The sequence below is a fragment of the Pieris napi genome, chromosome 6 (genome assembly GCF_905475465.1).
Source record: "Pieris napi chromosome 6, ilPieNapi1.2, whole genome shotgun sequence".
Taxonomy (NCBI): domain Eukaryota; kingdom Metazoa; phylum Arthropoda; class Insecta; order Lepidoptera; family Pieridae; genus Pieris; species Pieris napi.
Genome location: NC_062239.1, coordinates 300843 through 315298, shown reverse-complemented (window position 1 = coordinate 315298; position 14456 = coordinate 300843). Strand labels below are relative to the sequence as shown.

The window sequence follows — 14456 nt, the reverse complement described above, 5'->3', positions numbered from 1 at the left end:
CGGTGAAATCAACATTTTTACTTTACTTTTATGATCTCTCGTTTATTTTAAACAAATTTTAGAAAATTTTGGTTAACTTCCAACAATTTTACTTATTTATTACTGATACTTTTCCCCGCCACCTATGAGGTAGAGTCTGTAGGCGCGTTTTTTTTAACATGGCATCCCCAGTAGGCCTATTTCACAAACAACTTGCTGATGATAATCTTCGACATAATTATATTATCAATCAGTTATTATAATGGGGTAGCTAGCTATCCCATTTTACTCTTCTTCGATGGTTCAGCACTATTCTTGATTTATAGATTTATATTATCTTGCTTTTTCGTGCTTTTTATATATGGAAATGTTAAAATGGAATAATCATGCGCAGACGTCAACGAGTGCGCAGAGAACCGGGCGTTGTGCCGCGGAGGGCGCTGCCTTAACACGCCGGGCTCCTTCCGCTGCGAGTGCGGCGCCGGCATGGAGCTGGCGCCCGACCGCCTCTCTTGCAAGGACATCGACGAATGCTCTATCACTTCTGGTGAGTCATCCGAGGATCTATTTATTTATTTTATTGACAATTTTTATATATTAAATATACCCCGTTCTGGGGCACAGCTGAGGAAACGGTTGAGTGGCGAAATTGTATACGAAGAAGATATCGATCGTCATAACACCTATTCGCCCGTTCGTCGCAGGCATATGCAGCAACGGGGCGTGCGAAAACCAAATGGGAACGTACCAGTGCGTGTGCGACGAAGGATACGCGCAGTCCACCGTCAAGTCCCACTGCGAGGACATCGACGAGTGCTCGGAGGACCCCACCCGCTGTCAACACGACTGCATCAACACTCCAGGCTCTTACCACTGCGTCTGCCGGTATTTATTGACAGTCTCTTTCGGTGTAATGCGGTGTCGGCTAGGACAGCTCAGTAAAGAGTGTGACGTGATACAGGGAAGGATGGCACCTGCGCGCCGACGGTCGGTCGTGTCGCGACGTAGACGAGTGCGCGAGTGGCGGACGAGTGTGCGGCGGAGGCGAGTGCCGCAACACGCCCGGCTCCTACCGCTGCACCTGCGCGGAGGGTCTGCTGCCCGCCCCGGCCGACGCCAAGCCCACCTGCCTCGACGTCGACGAGTGCGCCGACGTGAGTCTGCGAGAGAGACGACGACGCCTCCGCCCTCCGGCACGATCTAACCGTGACCGTCTGCTCGCACAGATAGCGGACCTCTGCGGCGCCGGCGAGTGTCGCAACACCATCGGAAGCTTCGTGTGCCGCTGTCCCGACGGGTACAGCGTCAAGCCCGAGCAGGGCCCCGCCTGCACCGACGACGACGAGTGCGAACTCGGCACCTGCGACTGCCACCCCGCCGCCGACTGCATCAACCTGCCCGTAAGATTTATACATACGGCACGCGACTTCGAGGGACGTTCGCCTTTGACGTTTGCGTATGTCTTTCTCAGGGTTCCTTCCAGTGCCGCTGTCGGGACGGTTGGCGCGGAGACGGCGCCGAGTGCGAGGACGTGGACGAGTGCTTGACAAACAATGGCGGATGCCATCCCAGGGCGACTTGCCGTAACACCGACGGCTCCTTCGTGTGCCTCTGCGACACGGGATACAAGGGAGACGGGTGAGTGCCGACATCGCGTCGACGGCTCAGATCGGCCGCGAGGCGAACGGAACGACCCGAGCGGAGAGTTGTTTCGCCTCCTTTGACTCTGGCCTCGCCTTTAGATATTCGTGCGTGGACATCGACGAATGCGCCAACGACCCCACCCTGTGCGAGAACGGTCACTGCACGAACGTACCCGGCGGCTACGAGTGCGACTGCGACGTCGGATTCACCAAGGCCGACGACGGCAAGTCTTGTCTCGGTGAGTCGTTTTTGTATTCAAAAGAGACATTTTGTCACTTAGGTACGCGAGTTGTTTTCTAATTAATAATATTTAACGATTCCAGATATGGACGAGTGCGGAACGTTCGATAACGTTTGCGTGTTCGGACGCTGCGTCAACACTTTCGGCATGTTCAAGTGCATCTGCGATAAAGGCTACCAGTCGGACAGCATAGACGACCGTGAGTGCACCCCGTGGACTCGCAGCGTCACCGTTGAAGAGGATGAAATTCAGAATTTCAGAAATTTATTTTCTCTCCCCAGTGATGCCCGGCTTCAACTGCACGGACGTGGACGAGTGCAAGTCCCCGCAGTCGTGTCAGTACGGCGAGTGCGTCAACACGCAAGGCTCCTACCTCTGCCGCTGCCCTCCCAACTACGACCTGGTCTCCGACGGCACGGCCTGTTTCGGTACGTTCAATGTCAATTCAACTTCGTATCGATGTCTCGTGTTCGTATAAACATTTTGCGTTTTGAAATGATTATCGTGATGCAGACTCCCGCAAAGCCCGGTGCTACGGCAAAGTGGACCTTCGCTCGGGAACCGAGCAGTGCCGGGACAGTGACGAATTGTCTGAAGACGGCACGATGGCCGCCTGCTGCTGTTCCGTCGGTTAGTCTTTTTTGTTTTTTTATATGCCTGCTCGATAGTAATTTTTAATTAGCGTAAGTGATTTCATTGAACGTTTCGCTGCTAGGTGCCGCGTGGGGTAACTACTGCGACCTATGCCCCGAGCCCGGCTCGGAAGCGTACAGACAGCTATGTCCGGGTGGACCCGGATATCAACCCGTTTTGGAACCCGTGAGTATTTAAGCGACACCCGATCTTATTCCCCTTTCAGTTGACAGTATTCATATTTATTTTTCCCCTCAGCCGTCGTACGTGGTGACCCTGGCCGACATCGACGAGTGCTCGCAGCATCCGTCGCTTTGCCAGCACGGCACGTGCACGAACACGTTCGGGTCTTTCGTGTGCACGTGCGGCGAGGGCTGGCGGTTGGCGGCCGACGAGCTGCGCTGCGAGGACATCGACGAGTGCGCCGTGCCCGACGTCTGCGGCCCCGGCGTCTGCCGCGACATGCCCGGCTCCTACGTCTGCCTCTGCCCCGAGGGATACGTCTCCATGCCTAACGGAAGTCAGTGTCGTCTCGAGACGTGTTCCGAGAGCTTCCTCGATCAACTTCAACTCATCCTTTCGTCGGTCCACAGAGGAGTGCGTGGACGTCCGCCAGCGTCAATGCTACATGGACTGGGAGCTCGAACGCGAACGGTGCTCGTCGCCAGTGGGCGTGCCGCAGACCAAGTACCTGTGCTGCTGCTCGGTGGGCAAGGCCTGGGGAAGCCCCTGCGAGGCTTGCCCCGAGAGAGGATCGCCCGACCACGTGGCCCTCTGCGGGGAGAAGCCCGGCGAGTACATCAACCCCATGACCAACGAGACGCGCCCCATCAACGAGTGCGACATCATGCCCCAGCTCTGCAAGCCCGGCACTTGCCACGACACGCCCACGGGCTTCCAGTGCGGCTGCGACCACGGGTGAGGCAAACGTCGGCCTGAATTACGTCGAGAGCCATCTAGTCAATAATAATAATCCTCGAACGACTTCTCGTGTTTCAGATACGAACACGACAACACCTCTCACTTGTGCCGCGACGTCGACGAGTGCACGTCGCATCGGTCGCCCTGTCGGGGGCTCGCTCAGTGCGTCAATCTCCCTGGAGCCTACGAGTGCAAGGTAATCATCACGGAAGTGATACACCAAACGAAAAGTGGACGAGGTGGTTCCCCGCGTCTGTCACGTGTCCTTTCTCTCGCAGTGCCCGGCGGGCTACCGGCTCACCGATTCTCTGGACGAGTGCGAGGACGTCGACGAGTGCGACGACGAGCGACTGTGCGAACACGGGGAGTGTCGCAACACGGTCGGATCCTACAGGTATTTGAAATAAGACTTAATACTTTCCGACACTTTCTCGCCGTTCGCAATAAATTATTGAGTACGATTTAATTCTAAAGTCCTCGGATATTCATCGTGAGTGAATATTAAAATTAGTCCCGAGCACCGTTTCCATACCACACAGCGTACCATTTCTTAAAAGGCCGGCAGCGCGCTTGCGAGCCTTCTGGCAGTGCGAGTGTCCATGAGCGGCGGTATCACTTAACATCAGGTGAGCCTCCTGCCCGTCTGCCTCCTGTAACATAAAAAAAAGGGTGCGTGTACTTATGTACGCGCGTAAGAAGTTATACTTCTTTGGCTTTCTTTATTTTTTTTAAATATTAAATAATTAATAATAAAGATTTAACGTTACTAATGTAATAACATTTAATATTTAGTAGATTATTCAATCATTAATTAATATTAATAACAATAAATATTATTATTTTATTATATTATTCATTCAATCAAATAACTAGGTATGTTTCATAACCTTTTAACTAAGTAACAATAGGTCTTTGTGAAAAAGCTTTGCTAAATTTCTTTGAAAAAATAATTAAAACTCCTTTATTTGTTTAAAAGGTAAATATCATTATGGTCATTCAAAATTCTTGGCATAGCTGCTAACTTCACGCATATTCTATTTCTTTTTACTTGTAGATTGTCTTATTCCCATCTCGCTCGCTGGTTTAAAAAGAATCCGCCGGCAAGTTTAAAAAAAAATCGTTAGTGCCTAGTGGGCAACTTCATTCTGTTAATTTTGTGTCACGGTGCGCGCGCATCGTAAAATTTCACTCTCATCAATTTTTCACAACGCGCCTAAAGAAGTATAACTTCAAAAAAAAGTTAAAAATAAAATATGTTTTTTAAGGAACATAAGATACATGTATCACTTATTCCACGTCATTAAATTTGAGTTTGTAGGCATCCCTACTCATCGGCAAAGAAGACAGAGGGTGTAGGCCGAGAGAAAAAGCGTAAAAAACTCTCGGTACTCTTTTAAAATAGCAAATCATCAAACAACACTTATTTTAAAACAAATATCGCAAATTAATTAGAAGTAGCCTGTCTAGTCCCAGGCCCTTTTATCAACTAGATAATCGTTGACTTTATAGTAAGCCTTTTTACACAGCTTTTCTTTAATACATTTCTTAAATTTATTGAAAGGCAGAGATAAAAGAGCCTCTGGGATTTTATTAAAGATGGTGTTGAACTCTTTATTAATACAATCACTTAGATTATTGTATTGTGTATCAACGGTAATACCTACCGGTAATAAAGGTAGGTGTTATATTATATCTAAATCTCACCATTCGCTTTTTATTTACTGGAACAAACACACTGCTCTTATTAACTTGTTTCACCACTTTACATTTTAGCGCCACTAACTGTCCACAATGATCTGAGCTAAGATCAGTTGTAATTGAGGTTTGCATTGCCTCTGCATCTGTAAATACATTATCTATACATGTAGCAGTGGAGCTTGTAATTCTAGTGGGCTCAAGAAACAAGTTAACAAGATTGTAAGATTTTTAATAACAGATTGAATTTTTTACTAATGGAGGTATTTTCTAATAAATTTATATTGAAGTCACCACATACAATAATATACTTATTGTTCTTAAAACTAACTTTACACAAAATTTCCTCCAACTTTTCTTCAAAAAAATCGTAAGATGCACTTGGTGGTCTGGTTTGTTAGGTATATGTTTTTGTAAGATTGCAAGAGCCTAGTCAAATTTATTAGATTATTAAATGTAATATTTTATTAAATATCCTCTCGAAAGATGCATATAATGTCGAGTCATTGGTATAAAATATTATTTAGACTAACTAAACGGAGTTGTGAACTATAAACATAAACGGACTACCTCGATATAGGTGATCATCTTATCTGACCCTTCATTGAACTGAAAGTAATTCCTAATCAGTGACACAAGTTATCTCCGAGGTGAACAGGATTACCAAATAGCGGAAATGTGTTATCGCCTATTTTGACCCACTTGAACTGTTCTGAACTTGTGCGAGTGACCGATGAGTTTGCCCAGGTGTGAATCGCTTAGACTTCCCTAGTTCGTGCGATTTCTCTGAGCCCAATGGCATTTCACTCTATGCTGATTGTTATATTGATATGCTTTGAAAGGTTTATTGGTATTCATGATACATTTGTGTATAATAATTATGATATTGTGTTTTGTCGGTAATTAATTTTATCTGCGATAAGTAGTTTTATGAAATATAATTCGTTTTACTGTGTATTTAGTTTAAATCGATCCCGATAAATGCCCGTGTTGAATGAATGTTTTGATCATGTGAATCCAGGTGTGAATGCAAGCCCGGCTACACCCTGCGGGAAAACGCATGTCGCGACGTGGACGAGTGCGCTCGGCCTCGGCCGCTTTGCCGCAACGGCACCTGCGAGAACAGGCCCGGCTCCTACGTCTGCCACTGCGACGAGGGCTTCAAGCCCGGCGCCAACAACGATTGCATCGGTACGTCCGGCTCGTACTTTTGATGACTCAGTGTACGCGTTTCGCTTTAATCGAAACGTTTTACCTGAACTATCGTTACGTGTTTTTTTAAAAACACCTCTCGAACGCTCGTCGGACACGAAAAGCTAAACGACCAGTGTCGCTCTCAGACGTGAACGAGTGTCGCGAAGGCGGCATGGTGTGTCGCAACGGGCGCTGTCGCAACACGCCGGGGTCCTTCCGCTGCGAGTGCGCGGCCGGATACACTCTGACGGCCGACGGACGCCATTGCCGGGACGTCGACGAGTGCACGGAGCTGCCGGCCCCTTGCGGCCGAGACGGCTCGCCCTCGTGCACCAACACCAACGGCGGGTACGAGTGCTCCTGCGGGGCCGGATGGCGGCTGACGGGTCGGCGTTGCGTGGACCGCGACGAGTGCCGCGAGTTGCAGTACGTCTGCGCCGGAGGGGACTGTCACAACTTCAACGGCGGGTTAGTGAAACCGATACTTTTGAAACATGCCAATAATTATCACCAGTTCAGTGTTGCGACAAAGTTAAAATAATACTTCTCCGATCCTTAGAACGGGTTTTCTGAAAACTTTATGGAAGTTGCAGTAATATCCTTTTTGGAGTCATTCGCCAAGTTTTTGTACCAATTGACGATGCACGTAGATACCGCTGCGACTGCCCCACCGGGTGGCGCTTCGACGCAGCGGCCGCTCTCTGCGTGGACGAGCGCAAAGAGCTGTGCTACGACGAGTGGTCGGCCGGACGCTGCCATCGCGCGAGGCCCCTTCAGCTGAGCAGACCCGAGTGCTGCTGCTCTGAAGGTATTTCACTTTAACGCTTTTGACCTCTATTTCCTTAGTTCACGAGCTTAGCTGACTCGCTAAATTGTATTTGCAGGTGCCGCCTGGGGAAGATACTGCGAACGCTGTCCGACTCCCGACTCCGCCGAGTTCTTGCGAATCTGTCAAGGAGGAATGGGGAGGCCCAATTTGACTCAGGTGAGCGTGAGAAATATCGTTTAAAGAAAGGACGTCTACTATCGTCACCGATTCAATTCAACGTTTGGTTTCGAACGACGCAGGACTTGGACGAGTGCAAGGTGCGTCCGGACGTGTGCAAGGGCGGACGGTGCGTCAACACGGACGGCTCCTTCCGGTGCGAGTGCGGGCCCGGGTACGCGCTCGACGCGGGCGGCCTGAGCTGCGTGGACGCCGACGAGTGCGCCGCCGACCCCAGGATCTGCGGCAACGGCACTTGCACCAACACCCCGGGGGGCTACGAGTGCCGCTGCAACTACGGCTTCACGCAGGGCCCGCAGCAGGTCGGCGTTCGGTCGAGTTCTCCGCGCACGTCGAATGAAATACGCGGAGACTATCATTGACCAATCTTTGCAGACGTGCGTGGACGTCGACGAGTGCGCGGAGGGTCGCGCGGCGTGTTCGTTCCGCTGCCACAACACGGCGGGCTCGTTCAGGTGCACGTGTCCTTTCGGGTTCACGTTGGCGGCCGACGGCATCCACTGCCGGGACGTCGACGAGTGCGCCTCGGACCGCCACGTGTGCCCTCACGCTTGTGAGAATGTGGTGGGATCTTATATCTGCAAGTGTCCCGAAGGTTAGTCGCGGTTAGGTAACTTTTACGAACGAAGCCCCCGCCATTTTTAGGCACAGGTTTAATTATAATTCCAAATTTAGCGATTTTTATTTAAATTATCACTGAATGAAATGAAATTTTTGTGAAATGAAATGAACACGCGTGTTCCGCAGGTTACAGACGCACGGCGGCTCCGCACGACGCGGAGGACGCGTGCGAAGACGTGGACGAGTGTGCGGAGGAGGGAGACCGCTGTGCGCCCGGAGTCTGCATCAACACGGACGGAGGCTTCTCCTGCGACTGCGACGCCGGGTACGAGCCCAGTGATGACGGACGCTCCTGCATCGGTATCTCCTCGTTCCGACGTCCGAAAGGTTTTGACGGATCGTGACCATAATAATGAGTGACAATCTCGCATCCCGTTTAGATCACCGAACGGGAGCGTGTCACAGATCCTTGGTGTCGGGCAGGTGCGTGCCGGAACCTTGGCCTCGCTCCGCGGCCTCCACGCCCGCGCCGGCCACACAAGTCACCAAGTGAGCACTCGTCGGTTTATCGAGGACGGCGACGAACGGCCGAAGGCTTTTCACGCACGTAATTAAAACGAATTCCAGAGCGCAATGTTGCTGCACGTTGGGCGTGGCCTGGGGATCGGAGTGCGAGCTGTGTCCCGTTCCGGGCACTCCCGAGAGAATGGAGCTGTGTTCCCGCAGCAACCTGATCCCCAAGGGCGGTATCGGCGGCGGCGGACTGGGGAGCGACGGCTCGACGGGCCTCGTCCCGGACGTGTACGGGGACATCGACGAATGCGCCGCCATTCCCGGCCTCTGCGCGCCGGGACGGTGCGTCAACACTATCGGAAGGTGAGACTTCGACGATGCCGGGGCTGATGCTCGATGAGAATTATTTTTGAACCATAGCCCGACATAGAGACCATAGAGACAATCTTCGTCCTCCGTTTCCAGCTTCCGCTGCGTGTGCGGCCTGGGCTACAAAGCGGCGGGCGACGTGTGCGCCGACATCGACGAGTGTGCGTCTCGGAGGTCTCCTTGCGAGCAGCTGTGCCGCAACACGGAGGGCTCCTACGAGTGCCTCTGCCGCTCCGGCTACGAGGTGGACGAGGACGGGGCCAACTGCCGGGACGTCGACGAGTGCGAGAGGGGTACCCACACCTGCCATCAGACCTGCACCAACACGGACGGCTCCTTCGAGTGCTCCTGCGAAGAGGGATACGAGCAGCGTGGCGACGCTTGCATCGGTGCGTCGAACGGATCGCTCCGAATCGGGACGACATTGGCAAGTGTCGGTCGGAGGCCCGCTAATCGGCCGTTCCCTTTTCAGATATAAACGAGTGCCACGAGGAGGGTATATGCCCGTCCCCGGGAAAGTGCGTAAACCTGCTGGGCTCGTATCGCTGCGTGTGCCCTCGCGGTTTCCGCCTGGACCTGGCGGGATCGCGCTGCCTCGACCGCGACGAGTGCGAGGACGGCCGGTGCCAGTCGCCCTGCCGCAACTACGCCGGGGGCTACCGCTGCGAGTGTCCGCCCGGTGAGCGCTCCCCCGTCTCCTCTGCGTCCCGTTACGCGGAAATTATTTGGGATCTTTTTAAAAAAAAAATTACACGTACTGACTCGAGGGAAATGTAAGGTTGTTGACGCATGGGAAGAAATGATGACCAGGATATGTCAGCAATATAGGTTGCATTGAGGAGTTGTAACAGTCCGCGGCTCGTACTGACGCGTGAGTCTGCCTCAGATTCCATCCGGTCGGCGAGCGGCGTCTGCGTGCCGCGGGACTCGTGCGCCAGCGGGCCGTGCGGGTCGTCGCCGTGCTTCCCTCTGGGCGGCTCGTACCGCTGCGGATGTCCCGCCGGCTACGGCTGGGACGCCGGACACGCCGTCTGCCTCCAGGTACCGTCCCTCGGTCTCGCTCTCGTGAGGTGGAAGCGCGCTAGGACTATTGTAACTTCGAGTGTGTCCTGCAGATGGCGGGCGGATGCGCGGGCGCGTCGTGTCTCTTCGGATGCACGGCGCTGGGTTCCTCGTACCAGTGCGGGTGTCCGGCGGGCTACCGACTGGTCGGCGCCGGCCACTGCCTCTCCGCCCTGGACGGAGCTCTGCCGCCGGACGACATCGGAGACGCGCCCGTCTTCCCTCTCTCGCATCAGTACAAGGTCGGAGGAGACAACGATCTGATTTCCACCGAGGGATGCTTCAGCTGCAAGGTCGGGCTTCGCCACACGCGCCGCGAATCTCGAATTCGGGAAACGCCCAAATCTCATCCGTCGTTTCCGCCTTCAGGTCAACGGTCGTCACCGTCGAGCGCCGGAGGAGGGAATCGTGTTCGCCAACGGCACCACGCTCGTCAGGAGACTGCGCCGACGTAGCCGACGTGAGTTCGCCGGTCTCCGTCTCTGGGGCCTCGTGTCGCCCGACGAGACCGTTCCTCATTCGTCCCTCACGCTTCAGGTCGTCGGTCGTTGCTGGAGCCGGAGGCCGAGCTGATCGTGGTGAGCGCCGACGCGAAGCAGACTCGGGGCCGGGTGCCCCTGCTGAGGCTGGTGGGGGCGGAGGCCGACGGACGGCCCCACTACCGCATCGCCTACGGGGACGACGACCGCGACTTCGTTCTCAACAAGAAGGACGGCACCTGGGCGCTGCGGCTCAGGCGGCACCTCAAGGCGAACGCGGTGAGACTCTCTCGACCGAATCGTCTCGGCGACCGGAATTCGTTCTAAAATGGAGGTCTTCGACAGGTGTTGGAGAGGCAGCTGGAGCTGGAGGGCCGCTTCGTGTCGGCCGGTTCCCGACGAAGAGGCCGCCGACACGTCCGCGAGTCGGAAGCGCCGGCTCCCTTGCGACTCTACGTGTCCGTCCGGATCGCGCCTCGCTCGACGTTTACGCGACGCGACATCGAATCGAATTAATTTTTTACTAATGTTTATTTCATGCGTTTCGTCCGACGACGATGTCTTCATCCGTCGGGCGACTCCGATCACATTGAATCACTGCCATTGGAACCGATTGGGGAACACTGCCGTTTAAGGATGGGTCGATATATCGGAATGTGTTAAGTCTCTTTTAGAGCAGCGTATTGTGCGAAAGCTGTTCAAGTCGTCGTCGAGGGAGCGGGAGACGACGTCGGCAGTATTAATGATAAGCGACAGCGGGGTGAGGTCGAAGGTTGAATTGACCCCACTGACCTCATCCGCCGTCTTTGTGCCAGTCTAGCTGTTAAGTGACGATTATTTATTTTCTTTAATATTTGATACATTTGTAAAAAGATGCTACGTTTTAATGTATTTAATTTATTATTTAAATGGCGATTATCACGAGCGAAATCTAACTTTGGTCAGTTCGGGTGATGACGTCACTTCTATTCGCTTTGTTTAGGAAGGATTTTTATAGATTTGTCCGTTTACCCTCATCGGCGCGTAGTCGATGCGCGATTCGATAGACTAGGTTTATTTTGTAAATATGTGCATACGATGAAATGTGTTATATTTTAAATTAAGTTAAGAAATATAATTAAACATTTTTAATAATATAATATTGATGTTTTATTATTTGGGTCAGGGAAAGGGCCTTTCTCAAATCGTTCGCTTCCTCTGACGTCTAAGCTCCTCCGGAACTTCTCTATGGCCTATAGAGAAAACTCTGTCGTTAAAAAATAATAAATCCGAAATTGTCTCAGTCGAATGTGTATCCTGTCAATATGCTTTGAAGTAATGAATTTATACAAATTTCACAAATATCTTACGCCGTAAATTTACCCCAATCTTTAAATTACGCCAGATCTACACTAGGAGTGTCACGAGAGTCCAAAAAATGTCCAAAAAAGAAGAGTTTTCGTGTGAGATGTTCAGCAACAAATTCTTCATGTTGTGTGCCGCGGGAGGCGCCGTGGCCTGTGGCACCACGCACACGTTCGTGACACCTCTAGATCTCGTGAAGTGCCGTTTACAAGTCGATCCAGGAAAATACAAATCCATTTTTAAAGGATTCGGGATATCTTATCGAGAGGGCGGCCCCGCCAATCTCGTGAAAGGTTGGGCGCCGACGTTCATAGGATACTCTTTGCAAGGGGCTGCGAAATTTTCCGGTTATGAATATTTTAAATATAAATTTGCCACTTTCGTCGACGAAGAGACGGCGTACTTGTACAGAACTTACATGTATCTAGCCGCCGCCGCGTCCGCCGAGCTGGTCGCCGATTGTTTCTTGTCGCCTTTCGAAGCCACCAAGGTAAGAATGCAAACGACTCCAGGGTACACTTCACAGATGATGAAAGCGATGCCCCACATGCTCTCCACGGAGGGTTTCGGAATTTTCTTCAAAGGCCTTGTCCCACTATGGGGACGTCAGGTTCCTTACACGATGATGAAATTTTCATCTTTTGAAAAGGTTTTGGAGTATTTGTATACGAACGTGGTTCCGAAACCGAGAGAGGAGTGCACGAAGGCGGAGCAGCTGGTTTTGACATTCACGGCAGGATATATAGCTGGGGTGCTCTGCGCCATTGTGTCCCATCCTTCCGATACCATCGTGTCGAAGCTAAACAAGGACCCGAGTGCCAGCATCGGTGGAATTCTCTCAGAAGTGGGTATGTTCGGCATATGGCGTGGGCTTGTCGCACGTATCGTGATGATAGGTACGCTGACCGGTTTGCAATGGTTCGTATACGATGGCTTCAAAGTGTACACGGGAATGCCGCGCCCGCCTCCCGCAGGAATGCCCGAGTCCCTAAGAAAAAAATTGCAAGGAAAATAAGTTTATATGCAAAATGTATCCGATAGTTGAAAATGATGTGTGGTGGAATGTTTTGATGTAAAATAAATATATATATTTTGTAACTGAGGGTTTTGGTTTACGAGAAGTTTAAGTATAGTATGATAGGGAGCACCTAAAAATTAAATAAAAAAATATGTATGTATAAATTAAATAAAGAAATAAATATAGCAAAATAATTTATTGCACTGTAGATAAAGGATTGAGGAACCTAAATTCATGCTATTTCAATATTTGATGTGTAAACAAAATATGATTGTGGTTTTTCATTTGAACGTAACGTCGGCTATCCGGGGACGCAATAACAATAATATGGGGATTTATCCGAACATCGTGCCACACTTACCGGCTTACCCGGGTCCGGTTAAGACCCGGGCAAACGGTTCCTCTATGTTTTATAAGTGGCCGCTCGATCGCAAACACTATTCTGTCCATTTAACATAAGCTCCGACTTATCTGGGGAGCCTTATTTGTTTCTTCCTACGACGAGAGAGACACCAGATAAAATATTCTCTGTTTTCTCAGACTCAAATCCCAATTTGAATAAGGAAAAAGTGATTGTAGAACTATCTCCCCTGGTCGGTAATAATAGCATTTAAAAGTTGAATAATCTCATACAAAATTGAAACGAAGAGGCCAGAAGGTCCTCGGAATTAGACACAAATACCAATAATAAAGCGATCTAATAATAAGATAGTTTTGTGGAATTTAGCGGTTAGAAGTTATGTGCTGTACGTGATACCGGGCGCAGAAACATTTCTCAGTGAAGTTCAGAGTTAGAAACAAATTCTACGTGAGCATTTTATAAATATATCTTCTTTGAAAGAGTTAGGGGATTTAACGGATTATATTTCGTTTTATAATATAAATGAATATGTTCAAATCGGATAAATTGAATTAAATTTATCTTGAAAGTGCTTATATTGTTAATATGAATAGTTTGTCGGATATAGCTTCTACATAGTATTCACAATTGTCTTTCTTAAGAGCCTTTAAAACATCGTTGTGATTTAATAAAAATCTATTTTGTATATTACTTATATATGGTATGTACATCATATTAGTTTTGAATAACAGCTCATACCAATGTATTTCCTTCACCAATGACGAACGAAGCCCAACGCCCAACAAATTACGGAGTTTAAACTCCAAACTGTAGCAATTTTAAACTGGCTGAGAAATTCTATCCACATCTCCACAGATCATTTTTATTGTGAATATTACTGAGTTGAAAATAACTTTGCAAAACGTTTGTATGGAAATATACAGAGCTGAACTTAGTACATTCGCTATAGTTTTAAAATAAAACAAACTGAAAATGAGAGATTTCAAAAAAATAATATAGGTACCTATTGCATCTTTGGTTTCCTCGGCATAAATCATAATCTAGGCTGTTTTAATTAAGTTGAATGTATTTCTTTTAAAAGATTTTCATGACGAAGATCGTTGATGAAAGCTTTTCTAAAGAAGAGGCAAACTTATTACTTTTATTAGATTTAAGTCAAGTTTAAATTAGATGCTGATCTAAGCTAGATATGATTTCAATACTTTTGAAAAATTTACACAAATGTATGATATTTTCGCATTTCTTTGAGCAATGTTGGCCTAGTGGCTTCAGCGTGCGACTATCATCCCTGATGTCATAGGTTAGAACCCCGGCTGTGCACCAATGGACTTTCTTTCTATGTGCGAATTTAACATTCGCTCGCACGGTGAAGGAAAACATCGTGAGGAAACCGCCAAAATGTCGACGGCGTGCGTCAGACACAGGAGGCTGATCAC

At 49.8% G+C, this 14456-nt stretch overlaps 2 protein-coding genes across 4 annotated transcripts in view; both read left to right on the top strand.

Moving 5' to 3' along the window:
- LOC125050205 (fibrillin-2-like) overlaps nt 1–11436 on the top strand; it is a 44519-nt gene extending 33083 nt beyond the window's left edge. For all 3 annotated transcript variants that reach the window (XM_047649892.1, XM_047649893.1, XM_047649891.1), the window contains exons 25-54: nt 374–526; nt 684–864; nt 941–1133; nt 1206–1379; nt 1451–1617; nt 1722–1861; nt 1947–2063; nt 2146–2292; nt 2378–2494; nt 2580–2683; nt 2756–3017; nt 3091–3415; nt 3497–3614; nt 3697–3812; nt 6135–6304; nt 6454–6775; nt 6958–7115; nt 7192–7292; nt 7376–7615; nt 7689–7908; nt 8061–8234; nt 8315–8423; nt 8502–8750; nt 8853–9145; nt 9229–9435; nt 9643–9797; nt 9872–10111; nt 10188–10278; nt 10356–10576; nt 10643–11436. In XM_047649892.1, coding sequence (XP_047505848.1) covers nt 374–526; nt 684–864; nt 941–1133; nt 1206–1379; nt 1451–1617; nt 1722–1861; nt 1947–2063; nt 2146–2292; nt 2378–2494; nt 2580–2683; nt 2756–3017; nt 3091–3415; nt 3497–3614; nt 3697–3812; nt 6135–6304; nt 6454–6775; nt 6958–7115; nt 7192–7292; nt 7376–7615; nt 7689–7908; nt 8061–8234; nt 8315–8423; nt 8502–8750; nt 8853–9145; nt 9229–9435; nt 9643–9797; nt 9872–10111; nt 10188–10278; nt 10356–10576; nt 10643–10813 — 5435 coding nt within the window. In that variant the 3' untranslated portion in view covers nt 10814–11436. The remainder of the gene's footprint in view (nt 1–373; nt 527–683; nt 865–940; nt 1134–1205; nt 1380–1450; nt 1618–1721; nt 1862–1946; nt 2064–2145; nt 2293–2377; nt 2495–2579; nt 2684–2755; nt 3018–3090; nt 3416–3496; nt 3615–3696; nt 3813–6134; nt 6305–6453; nt 6776–6957; nt 7116–7191; nt 7293–7375; nt 7616–7688; nt 7909–8060; nt 8235–8314; nt 8424–8501; nt 8751–8852; nt 9146–9228; nt 9436–9642; nt 9798–9871; nt 10112–10187; nt 10279–10355; nt 10577–10642) is intronic.
- A 137-nt stretch (nt 11437–11573) lies between these two features.
- On the top strand, nt 11574–12738 carry LOC125050046 (phosphate carrier protein, mitochondrial-like). The gene has a single exon (XM_047649605.1). The coding sequence runs from the start codon at nt 11715–11717 to the stop codon at nt 12654–12656; it is 942 nt and encodes a 313-aa protein (XP_047505561.1). The 5' UTR covers nt 11574–11714; the 3' UTR covers nt 12657–12738.
- The last annotated feature ends 1718 nt before the right edge of the window (nt 12739–14456 follow it).

What these genes read in the sequence shown, in the direction of transcription:
- LOC125050046 (XM_047649605.1), top strand. Translation starts at nt 11,715, where the DNA reads ATGTCCAAAAAAGAAGAGTTTTCGTGTGAGATGTTCAGCAACAAATTC.